Source organism: Rhinolophus sinicus, linkage group LG05 (assembly GCF_036562045.2).
Source record: "Rhinolophus sinicus isolate RSC01 linkage group LG05, ASM3656204v1, whole genome shotgun sequence".
Taxonomy (NCBI): domain Eukaryota; kingdom Metazoa; phylum Chordata; class Mammalia; order Chiroptera; family Rhinolophidae; genus Rhinolophus; species Rhinolophus sinicus.
The window spans coordinates 132,132,439-132,147,848 of NC_133755.1; the positions used below are offsets into that span (position 1 = coordinate 132,132,439).

Consider the following 15,410-nt stretch of genomic DNA (forward strand, 5'->3'; position numbering starts at 1 on the left):
CATACTGAAAACTAAGAATAATAAAGTATGATCAAAGAAAATGTTAAAAACTGAATAAATCTGAAAACAGTTTTGAATTAACAGTCCATGTTGGAATTATTAGAATAATTACATAAAGCAGCATTCGTTATTTATAACATTGTAAATTATTCTTAAGTTTGGCTTGTGGCATAAAAAAAATTAAATATTCATACATTCCAAAACAACAAAGTCCTAACACACACACACACACACACAAAATGACCATGAAAATTAGGACACCACTTATTTAGCATTTATTCTTCTCTCAAGAAAAATGTGCTACGCAAATCTGTTTTGGCATTGCAGAGAATTAGATAAATTATATTTTCAGAATAATTAATGCTCATTTACAGGTACTTAATCTAACACAATAATTTAAAGCTAAAACCAAGGTCACTTACAACTTAATTAAAAGTACTTGGAATGTGAACACTATTTATTACCCACATATTACAAATAACAGGTGTGTAGTAAGGTTAAAGCTAGGTACAGCCATATATTTAAAAGCTTACTTTACATTTTAATGTACATGACAAATTGATAGTTTCCTTGACTCTTAGAAAGAAAATATGCTGATTTTAATTGTCTTAGAGAAAACATATTTCAGCTATCATATGTATGTATGTGTGTATGTGCACATGTATATAAAAAGCTGAACAAAATTAGTGTATTAAATTTTAAATATTTAAATAAATGCTTATAGCAGTTTTTAAGTCTAGTAATGAGATTAATTTATATTTACAGAATGATAATTAAAACATTACTCAAAATGTTTGTATTCATCTCAAATACCATTAAAACACAGAAATGTATCCTTTATTTTACTAATAAAATGTATTTTCTTTCCTACATCAATATATTATAGATATCACTCAACATATATAACCCATGTGTTTCTCCAAATTAATAACAACAACGTTCATTATATCAAACACAATTTTCTTGCCCATTAAATTCATGTATGAAAGTTCCAAAAGAAGAAGATTTAAAAAAGAAAAATAATGGGAGTGGGTTGATTAAACTTTGTTAGATTACCTTTTTGTCTCCCCAAACCTAAGAGTGCCTCATACACAGAAGAGAATAAATGAATGAATGAATGAACAGTGCCAAACAGAGAATAAGACAAAAAGTATGAAATTTGGCAAAATGTCTTATTTCTTGAACAACCATTCAAATAGTTTAGAATCTATTATTGCCACAAATTAGAAACAGTAAGTATTTTTAAATCCGTGTTGTGAGTTTAAGTTAACAGAGTATCTTTTACCCCATATCTTAAACAGGTCACCAGTATCCATCTGTACAAATCTGAACAAAGTGATCATTCAGCAAATTTGACTGTATCTCCAATAAAACATCTTATTACTCACCAAAAGAGCTCATTATTATGTAAAGAATTCTGAAAATTATAAAGGCTTGCCTGAGCTGAGATCTGCTACCCAGATTAATTCTTGGGCCATCCTTCTCCCATATACAGCTCTTCAAATGCCATGGCCATCCTGCTATTCCATCATACCTTTCTCCTGAGGATTACCAACTGCTATTTATTCATTATTCATCATAAGGCATCATTTCTACTTCTTTCACCAACCTAATCATTTTCCTCTACAGACCATTAGGATTCTTTCACCCTTTAAGTGTGGTGACCTGGTGCAGCCTGAAAAGCTGAACTGAATTATCATCACCCACGTATAAGACTACTTTGTTAATATACTAATAAAATGTTATTGTTTGCTAGCTACATAATGCTATTTACAATAGCCAGTACATACGCAATACGTACCATCTGTTAGGCACTATTCTAAGAGCTTCAAGTGCTTTATATCATATTATATTTGAAGTCATCCTATATGATTAAACCAATTACTTTTCCATATAACAAGAAAGAAAAGTGCAGCTTAGGAAAGTAACTTGGCCAATGTCGACCAGTTTATAAGCAGTAAAGCTAGGATTCATACTTGTGTCTAACCTCAAAAATCTATGCTCTTAACCACTTGAACTTGCAGTTCCCACGGCTGACTCACATGGAATTTATTTTTTACAAATACAGCTGCTAAACCAGACCTCCCTATGTGAAATAAACAGTATTCCTGGTTACAAGTATATGAACTTACATTTGTTTATTTTATCATGTCATATTCAGCCCATCATTCTAATACTTGGAGCCATAAAAGGGGGGAAAAAGTAACATACAACCAAGGTAAATAGAAAGTATCCCCAATACAGATTATAAAACTTAAGAGACCTGTTAGAGCAGGTACAATGGTTATGCTATCTTAACCTTTCAAAACGTTATATTCAGCTAAAAGTAGAACAAATAATTCTCATTTTCCTCATAAAAATGTCATCTCTTATAAAGTAAAAGTAGGAATGTATTACCTAAGATGATAGACAATGTGGAAGTAACAAGAACCTTGGGAGAAAATGGCTACATGCAATAAGGACATATTCAGATACGTACCTACAAGTTAAATACAGAGAAAACATACATCTGTCCCAAATAACATTCTACCCAAAGAAGTGAAACTAAAATAGAAAAAATGTTTTTAGAAAATGGGAGCTTTGATCATGTCTTGGAGATTGCTATAAACATAACACCAAAGGAAGATCCTTGAATAAAAAGATGGATATACCTTACTTGAACACTTAAAACATATGCAAGAACAAAATTTCATTATATATCTCTTATAAGTAAAAAAAGTAACTTTACCAAATAAAAAATTGGCAATTCTCAAACAGTAAGTGGCTTAAACTATATGAAAAAAACTAACCTAAGTAACAATAAAAATTTGTAATTAAAACAGTGAGATACCATCTACTAAGCAGGCAAAGATTTGTTTTTAAAAGTATTATATATATGACTGGCAAAGATTTAAGTATAGGGACACTCATTCAGTAGAGGTAGAAATGTACACTGGGAGATTCTTTCAGTAAAATATTTTTTGTCAGGATTTTTGGATGCAAAATTTTCACTGATAGGAATATATTCAAGGGGAAAATATGTATGAGCAAATATTTAGCACAACAGTCTTTATTGCAATGTTCTTTATAACAATTTATTGCAATGTTCTTTATAAAAGCTAGATACAACAAATATTCAATAGAAGAGTATTAACAAACTAGGATATGATGATAAATGTAACATTCTGTGACCATTAAAATTTATTATACAATAGAATATTGTCATAAAAACATGAATATAAGTAACAAAAAACAGATTCAAAATTATATAAATGAGCCATTTTTAAAGTATTACTATTTTAAAATATACATACTCCAAAATATTTACAGTGGTTATGGCTGGATACTAGTAAGATTACAGATGACTGACTCAGTTACTGCATTTTGTGTATAAAGGGCGCTCTAAATTTTCTTACAATGGTATATTTTTCAAAATTAGAAAAATAAACAAACATGTATAAAAAATAGGTGGCATTAAAAAATGAAACTGCATAAAAAACTTTTTTATGGTTTCCACCACAATCCTGAAAAAAGTAAGAGAAAAAATAGATTGGATTCTAAAAAAACACCATTGCTTTTAATAATGTCTTATAGTTTTAGTGTAAACAGGCCCTTCAGATCCTTTGTTAAGTTTATTCCGTGGTATTTTATTCTTTTTGCTGCAACTGAAAAAGGAGTTCCTTTTTTTTTTTTTTTGGCCATTTCTTTTACTGAAATTTCATTGTTGGTATATAGGAATGCAATGTACTTTTGAACATTGTTTTAGAAATTGAAGACAAAGAAATGGAAAGATATTTCATGTCCATGGATAGGAAGAATCAACTTAGTTAAAATGGCTGTATTACCCAAAGCAATATACAAATTTAATGCAATGCCCATCAAAATTCCAATGGCATTTTTTAAAGAAATAGAACAAAAAAATTATCAGATTTGTATGGAATCGCAAAAGATCCCAAATAGCCAAAGCAATCCTGAGAAAAAAGAACATGGCTGGGGGTAGGTATCACACTCCCTGACTTCAATTTATACTACAAAGAGACAGTAATCAAAACAGCATGATATTGACAGAATAACAGACACACAGACCAAAAGAACAGAATTGAGAGCACAGAAACAAACCCACATATAATAGGCAGATAATTTTTGACAAAGGAACAAAAAACATACAGTGGAGAAAAGACAGCCAATTCAACAAATGGTGCAGGGAAAATTGGAAAGCCACATGCAAAAGAATAAAAACAGACTGCTATCTATCTGTCATCACATACCAAAATTAACTCAAAATAGATCAAAGATGTAAACATAAGACTTGAAACAGTAAATTGCATGGAAGTAAGCATAGGGACCTTGGTTCAGAATGGATTTTATGAATCTGACCTCAAAGGCAAGGGAAGTAAAAGCAAAAATAAATGAATGGGACTATATTAAACAAAAAGCTTCTGCAAAGCAAAATTAACCTTCAACAAAACAAAGAGGCAACCAATCGAATGGGAGAAGATATTTGCAAATAACATCTCCGATAAGGGGCTAATATCCAAAATATACAAAGAACTCATACAACTCTACAACAACAACAACAAAAATCCAATTAAAAAATGGGAAGAGGACCTGAACAGATGACTCTCTCAAGAAGACATAGAAACAGCCAACAGATATATGAAAAGATGCTCAACTTCATTAACTATCAGGGTAATGCAAATCAAAACCACAATGAGCTTTCACCTCACCTACTAGAATGGTTATTATCAACAAGACAAGGAATAACAAGTGTTGGAGAGGCTGTGGAGAAAAAGGAACCCTTATACACTGTTGGTTGGAATGTAAATTAGTACAGCCACTATGGAAAACTGTATGGAGGTTTCACAAAAAATTAAGAATAGAATTACTATATGACCCAGCAATCTCTCTTCTGGCTATCTACCAAAAAAGTCTGAAAGCATTTATCCATACTTCGACAGATGACTGGATAAAGAAGATGTGGTACATATACACAATGGAATATTACTTGGCTGGAAGAAAAGAAGAAACACTGCCATTTGCGACAACATGAATGGATCTTGAGATAATCATTCTAAGCGAAATAAGTCAGACAGAAAAAGTTGAGAAAACATGACTTCACTCATACATAGGATGTAAAACTGAAAGCAAGAAGGAACAAGACAAACAAAAAAAGAAACAAAAACTCATAAACAGAGACAACAATTTAGTGGTTACTAGAAGGTAAGGGGGTACGGAGGGAGGTAGAAGAGCGTAAAGGGGATCAAACATGGTGATAGAAGGAGATTTGCCTTTGGATAGTGAACATACAATGCAATACATAGATGATGTATTATAGAACTGTACACTTGAAACCTATATAACTTTACTAACCAACGTCACTCCAATAAATTCAATATAAAAACACTATTTCTAACATACTACCTATAAAATGAAAAAAAATAAGAGGAACATGAGAGAAAATACAGTAAAGTCACAATAAAACCAACATGTTAATACGTTTTTAAAAACCTGTAATAGTAGTGTCTATAAAGTGAAATCTCTAGAAACATCTAGGCATACAAAACTGGGAGAAAACCAAGGGGAGTTTTTTATCAATGTTTGAAGCAAGGAAATAAAACCAGGACATGTTCTTTTCTTGGGGAAGACAAGAGAAGCAGTCTATTCTCATTCTGCTTGTATCTTTTCCTACAGAGAATATGAGCTTAAACTGGAAAGAGTAGAACAAATACCGTAAGTATTGAACGCTACCTATGGTAAGGGAAAAAGTGGCAACAAACAACCTAGCACTTTCAAATAAGTTCAGATATTCAGATCCTAATGAATCATATTCCAAGGTTCAGGAACTGTTTACAGATTTGATCTCAGAATCACTGAGATCAAATATATGAGAAATAATGAAAAGAAACAGATAAAGGCAAAATTTCCAATTTTAAAAAACAAAAAGGACAAAACTGGTGGACTGTGAAAACTACTTAATTGTAAGCTTAACATTAACACATGGCAATGTAACAGAACAAAGAACAGGACTCACCAAGTTTCATGAGAAAATACAGTTGAGCCTTGAACAACATGGGTTTGAACTGCATGGGTCTACTTATAAGTGAAGTTTTTCAATAGATACTGTAAACCTATTTTGTCTTCCTCGTTATTTTAATAACATTTTATTTTCTCTAGCTTACTTTATTGTAAGAATACAGTATATACTACATATAACATATAAAATATGTATTAACCAACTGTTTATGTTATCCATAAGGCTTCCAGTCAATAGCAGGATATTAGCAGTTAATTTGGAGGGAGTCAAAAGTTATATACAGATATTCAATTCCAAGGGAGGTAAGCAGCATTGCAGTACTGCTCAAAGGTCAATTGTAGTCTTAATGTTTTTTTCCTATAAAACCATTAGGTGATTTGCTCTTGGATTGGCAAAGCAACTGAAAATTTGACATTTTTGAAGATAAGATGAAAAGCTTTCTACATGTTAGTACTGACAGATATACAGAGCATTGAACAACTGTATCCAAATTGTGTTGATAATGGATTAATTTCACCATAGAGGAATACTGAAGGAGCATTACATTTAAAAAAAAAACAAAACAAAGATGACTAAGGAAGACAAAATTGCCATCACGTGTCTAAAACACAGTCATGTAACAGTAGAGGTCAATGACTTGGTTGTCACACTGTAGAGATACAGGACTAAACAGTTCAGAAAAACAAGTAAGTTATAAAAGAACCACTGAAGAAAGACACTTTTGGAAAAAAGACACTGTTCATTACAATAAGTAGACCTTATTACACGGGAATCAACATTTGGATAGAATGCTAGACACACAAATACTACAATGGATGAGGAAATTCTATGATACGAAACATTCTCTAAATCTTAAAGTATAATTTTACCCAGTGGCAGCTCTCTATTCCGACTTGGGGGTAGAAGAGGGGCTCTTTTGATTACTTGATGAAAAGACTACAGAAAAAGCAGCAATACGTTCTCATAGCCGAAGGGACACTATTTTAATTCTAACCTGGCTGATGTTGGTGTCCTCCTTATTATTCAGCTGTACTAAGTAAGACTAATAAAAAGAATGTACAATACTTAATAGGAGAGCCTATTCACAACACATTAATGTTAATAATTCTGAACAATATTTTAAATTCTGCACAATAGTTTGGTATCTATTCTAGTTACCAAAAACATAAACTATATTCTTCTTAACTAAACTAGTATACACATTAAATCAGTGGTTCTCAAAGAGTGGTCTGGAATCTGCAAGATCTCTTCAGGAAGCCATGAGGTCAAAATTATTTTCATAATATAATGAAAATATAATTTGCGTCTTTTATCTTAATCCTATAAAGTGAGCGAAGTTTTGAAGAAGCTATACAACGTGTGATATCAGAACACAATGAATGCAGATGCACATGTGGGAATCTAGTTGTCTTCTATTAAGCTAGACATTAAAATGATTTTTTAGAAATGTAATACAATGCCATTCTTCACGCTACATATGCATATTTCTTTATTTTTAGAAAAGCTATTTTTTCACAAATGTTATCTATATTAATGTAATAGATTTAGTATTATTAGTATTAATATAATAGATTTAGTTACTTATATTAATGTAGTAGGTTTTGCATTGTTTCAAATGATTTAATAAACAATTATTAAAACATTTAATATGTTAATGTTTTGTTTTTAATTTATAAGACAATAAGTATCAATAGGATATATAGATAAATAACATACAGAAAAGCTCTTTATAAGGTCCTCAGTGAATTTTTACAGTGTAAAGGACTTTTGAGACCAAAATGTTTGAGAGCCACTGTATTAAATCATACTAATTATTCTACATCAACACTTCAAAGGATGCTAGAATCATTTATAATGCAAGTAAGTATTAAAAAATATGGTCTTCCCTCAAAAGACAACCTAAGCAAATAACTACTACTTTTAGGATTAGGCACATATCTGGAACAGGGATAGGTTCAGAAATGAGTTTCCATGGGTCAAATAACACCATCTGCATAGAGTCAAGAGATAATGCTAATAACAAACATGTAATCACAAATGCTATAAAGAATGAGCCCCAGCTGCACAAAAGCAAACTATTATCACACCAGTACAACTCAAAATTCACTTTTTCTAAGAACTGATTATACAATAACTCCATCAATATTTACATCAGCATTAATAACTCTGCAAGTAGCATTTAATATTGAAATAATACCAAAAGATATACAGTATACTCCAATACATATCCAAATATCTCCAATGTTTTCGTATTTTTTTATTAACACCTTTCCTATAACACTTTTCCTATTTTACCAAAGACTGTTAAAATCAGAGCTCACTTCAAAAACTGAATAAAAAGATTTTCTTTAGGATAATGAGACTTAAAAAAGCAAAAAAAATAGCAGTAAAAATAATTCTCTGAATTAAGACCTAGCCCTTAAGTATCATTTTATTAATTACTTGAAACATCTATATATATAAGGTATAGCCAAAAATTTATCTATAATATTTATTATAAGGCATACTCTAATAAAACTTTTATATGTCCAAATATGTGATGCTCATCAATACGGAAGGAAAGAAAGTAACATTTGAGAGCCCACAGTTTGTGAAACATTATGCTAAGTACTTTGTATATTTTACTTCACAAATCCTCACAGCAACATTGTAAAGGAAATATTTTACAAATTAGGGAACTCAGGTTCACAAGGGTTTGGTAATTTGTCCAGAGTCCACAGGTAAGCAAACAGAGATAGAATTTGACCTGAGGGAAAAGAAAATTCCTTCAAAGACCCTTGTCAGTTAAGTGCCCTTCTCTTTAAAGAATCTGATGGCATTTAAAGAATGGTGGGCCTACATGGAGAAAAAGTCCCAGAATGTCTACCAACATCTTGCTTTTGCTTTGTGAATTTAGGAAACAACTGAGCCTCCTTTTTTTTTTTTTTTTTTTTTTTTTAATCTTTATACAGAAGCTACTACCCCACCTTGCAGGACTGTTAAAGCAACTGGTTACGTCAAGAAAGACAGCCTAGGTCCACACATAAAAGGTACTCAAAACACGGCAGGTTTGCTGTTAGTAATAATACTACTTTCTAGGGGGCAGTTTCTGTTTTAAAGTTCATTAACTATATGATCCCACTAGAACTAAACCGATTGCTATTAAATCTATTCTGATTATGAAACAGGAGCAACAGGGAGATATCTACACCAATAATGGATGGGTCCTGATTAAAAAATAATATAGAATGTTCAAGACTTATTTCCTTCTGGTGATTAAAACGTACTAAATTTAACAAATATTTTTAAAAGTAAGTAAGTCTCAAGAGTATAAAGTACCTTAAAAATTCTCTAGCCCAATCAAATTCTAAGGTTTAATCATAATGACTATAGCCTTAACAAAGAAATTATCAGGAGTCAGAAGTGAAGAGGAAAAAATTCCTCAAGAGATAGTAACTTAGAGGTGCAAGACAGAGGAGAAAAGATGGTACTGGGAAACCTAAATGGGTTTATTAGCTCAACACACACAAGAACATAGCATAGAAGTACTTTAAATATAATTCCTGCAAAAATATTAAATCTCATCTTTAACAGGGTCTCAGGGTTTCATCCTTTCTCTTATTTCAGTCAATTCTTATTTGGAACACTCGAAAAAGGAAAGGCATTGTTTCTAAAGAAACTGTTAATTAAGAGTCAATGTCAAAGATTCTTCAACATATTTAAAATGCTTGATTTTTCAAAGCACCAAATGCAGGAAAATGTACAGATCAACTTCCTGGCAAAGAAAGTACACACTGGAGTCAGAATGTCTGAATTTAAATCCTGGATCCACTACTTACTCTGTAACCTTGAACAAATTTCCCAATGTCTCTATAAAATGCCTCCAGTGAGTATAATCCATAAAGCCAACAAAACAGTTCCTTAAAATACCACAAAGCAGAGGCACCAAAAAATTGAGAAAAACTTTAAAAAATAATTTGATGTTTCAAAAAGACAGCAACTTAGCCACAATGGTAAAAATGAATTTTTCCCAGACTTTCTTATGTTTGCTTTAGTACGCATTTTCTGTTTGTTTGTTTAAATCACACATGGGGGAGGAGCGTAACCCTTTCAGTGTTCAGGGTTTCTAACAGTTTTTAATCCAACCCTGCCTACTTCAAAGCACTGCTGTTAAGGATTAAATTAAGTGATGCACATAAAGCGCTTGACATAATGCCTGTCACACAGCAGGCATCCAAGGGTGGCCATCATTCTTACTACTATTATCATTAGCATTATTTCTTTCTTAGGTTTCAGACTACTACCTCTCCTGCACTATCCCTGTGGCAAATGTCATCATATGCATACACTTTTTATTCTCATGCTTCCAACACTAGTTCAATAGCATAAAGGTCTTGGGAAAAAAGACTTCAAATAGTCGGTGTTAAAAATAGCTTTATCACCAGTCATTATTAGGTCACTAAGCTAAATTCAGAACTGGGAAATCATTATGTCGAACAAAAATACCTTTACCTTTTTGTGTAGTTCTTTAAAATTATATGTAAAAAATATATTTCTATGGTTCTGTTAAATTTCTAGAGACACAGCACACAGCGTCGCTATTTAAATATTCCTATTTCATAGTCAACTAAAACCTCAAAAAGAAATGAAAATTAACTATACTATCACATAAACTGATTACTCTTTCAATTACACTTTTTCCAGGCTTAAGTGAGGGATTTAAAAGTAAACAGATAACACATTAGGTATAGCACATCCTAAAGTGAGAATAACTGGTCAAGAGTGACTGTATTGAAATATTTTTCTATTGAAGCATTACTCCAAAATTATACAGAAAATTTGCTACAATACAATATAATTGTACAGAAAGGGATTTCATATGAAAGTATGAACAACCTGTGCTATAAAAAAAAAAAAAAAAGCATATACTGATTGTTTACTTTCATTCTCAGAGAAAAATCAAAACACTGAGGGGATGAACCTCTGAAAACTCTACTACTTAAGCCACTGCCACAATGTGAAATCCTCACTTACATGTTAAACCGTCCATTAAGCCTTGATTGGAAAAATCATGGAACCAGACCACACAGGGCATATCTACAGGTTTTAGAGCAGCTTATAATACACCTTAATAAGGCGTGCAAGGCCTTACCTTACTTGGCCTTTACCTATCTGCCAATTTTGTCTCTCCCCACAAGCCCCCCTGCATTCTGCACCCTCACTATACAGACTGCAACTCTCTAAACACACCATGGGGTGGACGGTTAGCTCAGTTGGTTAGAGAGGGGTGCTAATAACACCAAGGTTGTCAGTTCAATCCAGGCATGGGCCACTGTGAGCTGTGCCTACCTTAGGGAAAAAAAAAAAAAGTGCTAATAATAAACACACCATGGTCTTTCTCATACCTAAAATGTGCTCTCTACCTTTCTGGTCCACATAAACAAGTTAAATTGAGGTATATTTTAAGACTTCGCTACAGCTTAACCTCCTCTATGAATATTTTTCCTACCATACTAACCCTCCTATGGAATCTATCACTGGTTCTTTAATGCCCCCATTTTCTTTGTATGTAATATCATGATACCTATGGTATTTAAGTAGACTTACTTATTGACATGTCTCCTCTTACTAAACAATTAATTCCCTGAGAGCAAGATTGCTCTTATTCATCCTTTTATGTCCAGTAACTAGCACTGTACTTAGTAATAAATAGTAAGCATAGGACAAATATATGATGAATGGATGGATGCATTAACTGAGTTTGACCTTGCAATGAAGATTATGAAAACAATCTTGAGAACTAGAAAACATTCTCCCTCCAACAATCAGATTCAGTTACATACATAAAATTTGTGTTGAGGAACTAAGAAATATGAACCTCACTCTAGATACGCAGAAGTAAACACACACAAAATTGTTTTATATATTAGCTCACGCAGAAAATAAAATTTCCATTAGTTTGACATTTATAAGTTTCAGTTTACTATAATCATAATAGGAAAATTGTTATGCATTCCATTATGATAAGCAAATATCAGTAAATTTTCTTTATAAATTATAAGTTTGTAATACATTTTTAAAACCATTATTTTCAGATTGTTACAAAAAATCCATATATGAATATGAACCATAGCTGATATAAATTAAACCAAGTATAAAACAGTCAAAGTAAATGAAACTGATCACTGCATTAACAATGATACCCTACTTTTATCAGCATAATACCTATCACTACTATGAATTAAGTTCAATACCTATTTAGCTAATTCCCTAATTGTTCTCTGAAAAAAAAACACACTTAGTGTTTTTTTTTCTTGACTGATACTCCATGTGATTTAAAAATTCTCAATTAATTAATTCCAATAATAGTAACAAAAATGATCACAGCTACCACATAATAAGTATTTGCCAAATGCTATTTATTATTTCACATATGATACCTCATTTGAAGCTTATACTAACGCTTTAACCTTTGAATTCATATCCCCTTGAGATAGCCTAAGAAGAAACAGCTTCTGGGAGATCCAATTAACTATTAAGTCTCAATATCAACAAGTAGGAAAGAAAGGAGCATCTGATTTCAAAGGCTCTGCACTTTCTACAACAGTATGCCACCTTTCTTAATCCTTCATCAAATATGTTATTCATCAAATTTATCCAGTATTAAAATTGGGTTGACATTATTTTAAATTTATACCAGGAAAGGAATATAATGCCAGTATTGAGAGCAAAACTAAACCCTTCAAGATAAACTTTTCATGTGACAGTAAGAATAATTCACCATTTTGAATAACACAACCAAATTGTGGCACAGAAAGGAACTAAAATGTTTTACTTTGTGTGATATAAAAAAACTGATAAAGGATCAATTCTTCATTGAACAAGTAATATAAAATAGTCCAATTATTTCTAGATCAATTTTTTTCAATGCTTTTTCTTTCAAACATAGAAACTAGTCAATATTTTTCTAAATCTGTAAGTCACGTAATATATAAGTAGAATTTCTAAAATTTTGAAGTCTATTATATTTTCATCAATGACCTCTTAAGAAATAGAAAATGCTGTACAAATGTTAATAGTTATTACTAGGGTAACTATGTAGTTTATCATTCAAACCTACACACTTTTTGGAATAGGGGTACTACGAGGTAGTTATTACAATTTAACCATAGCTTTAACTAGGATTGTCCGAGTAACCAGAATATGTGGACACCCTAACAACTGCCCTCTAACTCTTCTGCCATTCATTACGCTCACAGTCCTTCTACAACAATCTAGTGAAAAGATAAACATGTCTACTATGTAAAACCATTTGGCTACATATTTGACTATTGCAGCACAATATTGAAGAAATACTTTCTTTGCTTCCCACCCATGTTTAAAAAGGCTATTTCATTAAGATAGTTCACATTAGTATAAAACTTCAATAACTTCAACTATACCTCATTCTGAAGTTCATCACCACTTTTAACAGAAGCAAGCATATCATATAAAGTACAGCAAAGATCTTCTATTCTTGTTGCTTCAGCCATTTCACTTAAAGTGGCATTTAAGTACTTCTCAACTTCACTCCACAGAAAGGAGTCGTTTGTTTTTTCCACAGCCTTGACCTCTGGGGTGGAATGCTCCTGAAAATGTTCATTCAGAAACTTCTTGTAATCTAGACTTATAGTTTTCTGGGACTCACCATTTATTGGCAGTTCGTCAAAGTAGTCCAAATCATGCATGTCAAATGAAAATGCTAAATTTTTACCAAATAAAACTCTATCATCAGGGTCCTCTTTTGTCATCTGGACAAGTGCAGTAAGATTGTCTTGATGAAAATGAGAAGTAATTCGATTAGTAGCATTACAAGCTGCAGTAGCAGCGGATGACGGGAAGGGACCAAACATCAGTTTGATAGCCTTTGTCTCCTTGTGACCAACAGAGTCCTTCAAGTGAAATGTCGTGAAGAGAAATGCAGCTGCACTTTCAATTGCTTCTTTTCCATTATCCACTCCAACTATTCAAATACAAAAGAAACAGTATTAGCTCAATTGAATCATGGTTCAAGTTAACATTTTCAAAAAAACTACTACCAATATTTTTCTGAGTAAATCCAATAGTGCAAACATGCTGATAAAGATGACCAATGTAGGAGAAGAAAACCCCTTTAAGTACATTCCCAAATTCCCAAAGAACTATATTAGGTAAATAAACCATTATCAATAATTATTCTATATTTAAGTAGAGAAACTACCGAACAACAACGCTTTAGTTCTAAAAACAATTTGAGACATTAGCTAAATTTTATTTAAAACCGAATTTTAAAAACTAAGTTGATGAGCTAATAAAGCAAAATAAGATATGAAAAATAAATCTGAACAACAGACTTTTGGAGCTGGAAGGAAATCTCAGAGGGCTGTAACTTTCTTTCCAGTTTGTACTGAAAATCTGAGATGGCAAGAAATAGATTTATATGGTTTCATTCAGAAACATTTAATACCATCAAGGATGGACATAAATAGAATCTTTTAAAATAAACTTAGCCATATCATAAAACATGAAAGAAATCTGCTGTTTAAAAGAGACCAGAAGTAAATTTCTTACCAAAGAGGAAATAAAGGAGCGGCAGGAATTTAAGGCATTAATTTATCATACCTGATTTTCTCAAATAAAAAACTAAACAAAAAACTATGTTTTGTCATAGAATTCAAAAAATATTTAGAGCAGAAAAAAGAATTTCAGTCTTCAGAAGGCTCAAAAGTCAATGTGACTTACCTAAAATAATACTGAAGTTATTATACTAATATAATTAACACACGGGTATCTATCTTCCTGAAACCACAGCTCCAAACACATCATTAATTATACAAACCTTGAGCAACTTACTATATAGCTCAGTAATTCAATCCAAACTCCCACACTTTGTTTTCAAGCCAGGCCAGGAGCTAACCTCATCCTTTTTATTTCTTTTCTTTTCTTTTTTTTTTTTCCTGTTTTACTATTACATATTTCCTGCTCCAGCCAACAAGGATTTCTCAGCATCCAAAAACCAGATCCTGTCCCATTCTACGGCAATTTCCATGCTTTTATTTAACCTTCCCCAAGGCCTTGATTGTTCAAATCCTACCCATGTTTCAAAATCCAGCTCAACTGCCTCTTTCAAGGTGACTACAATATTGTGTACATTGCTATATTCCCTCATTGTACCTAGGCCAAAGTAGTGCCTCAACAGAGATTTGCTGAATTAAACTGAATTCAGGCTTCAATGACACTAGACTAGTATTTTTACAATACACCACACTTGCCTTGATAACTTCTCATTGTACATGATGCTTACACATGTGTATAGAAAACTAAAAATTTATGAAGATAAGCAATTTTACAATGTATGTTTATTATTTCCAATTTCTTCAAATATGAAGTCTATTTTTAT

At 31.9% G+C, this 15,410-nt stretch overlaps 1 protein-coding gene across 2 annotated transcripts in view; it reads right to left on the bottom strand.

The window, feature by feature from the left end:
• Positions 1-15,410, bottom strand: part of ASCC3 (activating signal cointegrator 1 complex subunit 3) — a 300,957-nt gene that overhangs the window by 253,851 nt on the left and 31,696 nt on the right. For both annotated transcript variants that reach the window (XM_019738872.2, XM_074333336.1), the window contains exon 4: positions 13,435-13,994. In XM_019738872.2, the coding sequence (XP_019594431.2) occupies positions 13,435-13,994 (560 nt within the window). The remainder of the gene's footprint in view (positions 1-13,434; positions 13,995-15,410) is intronic.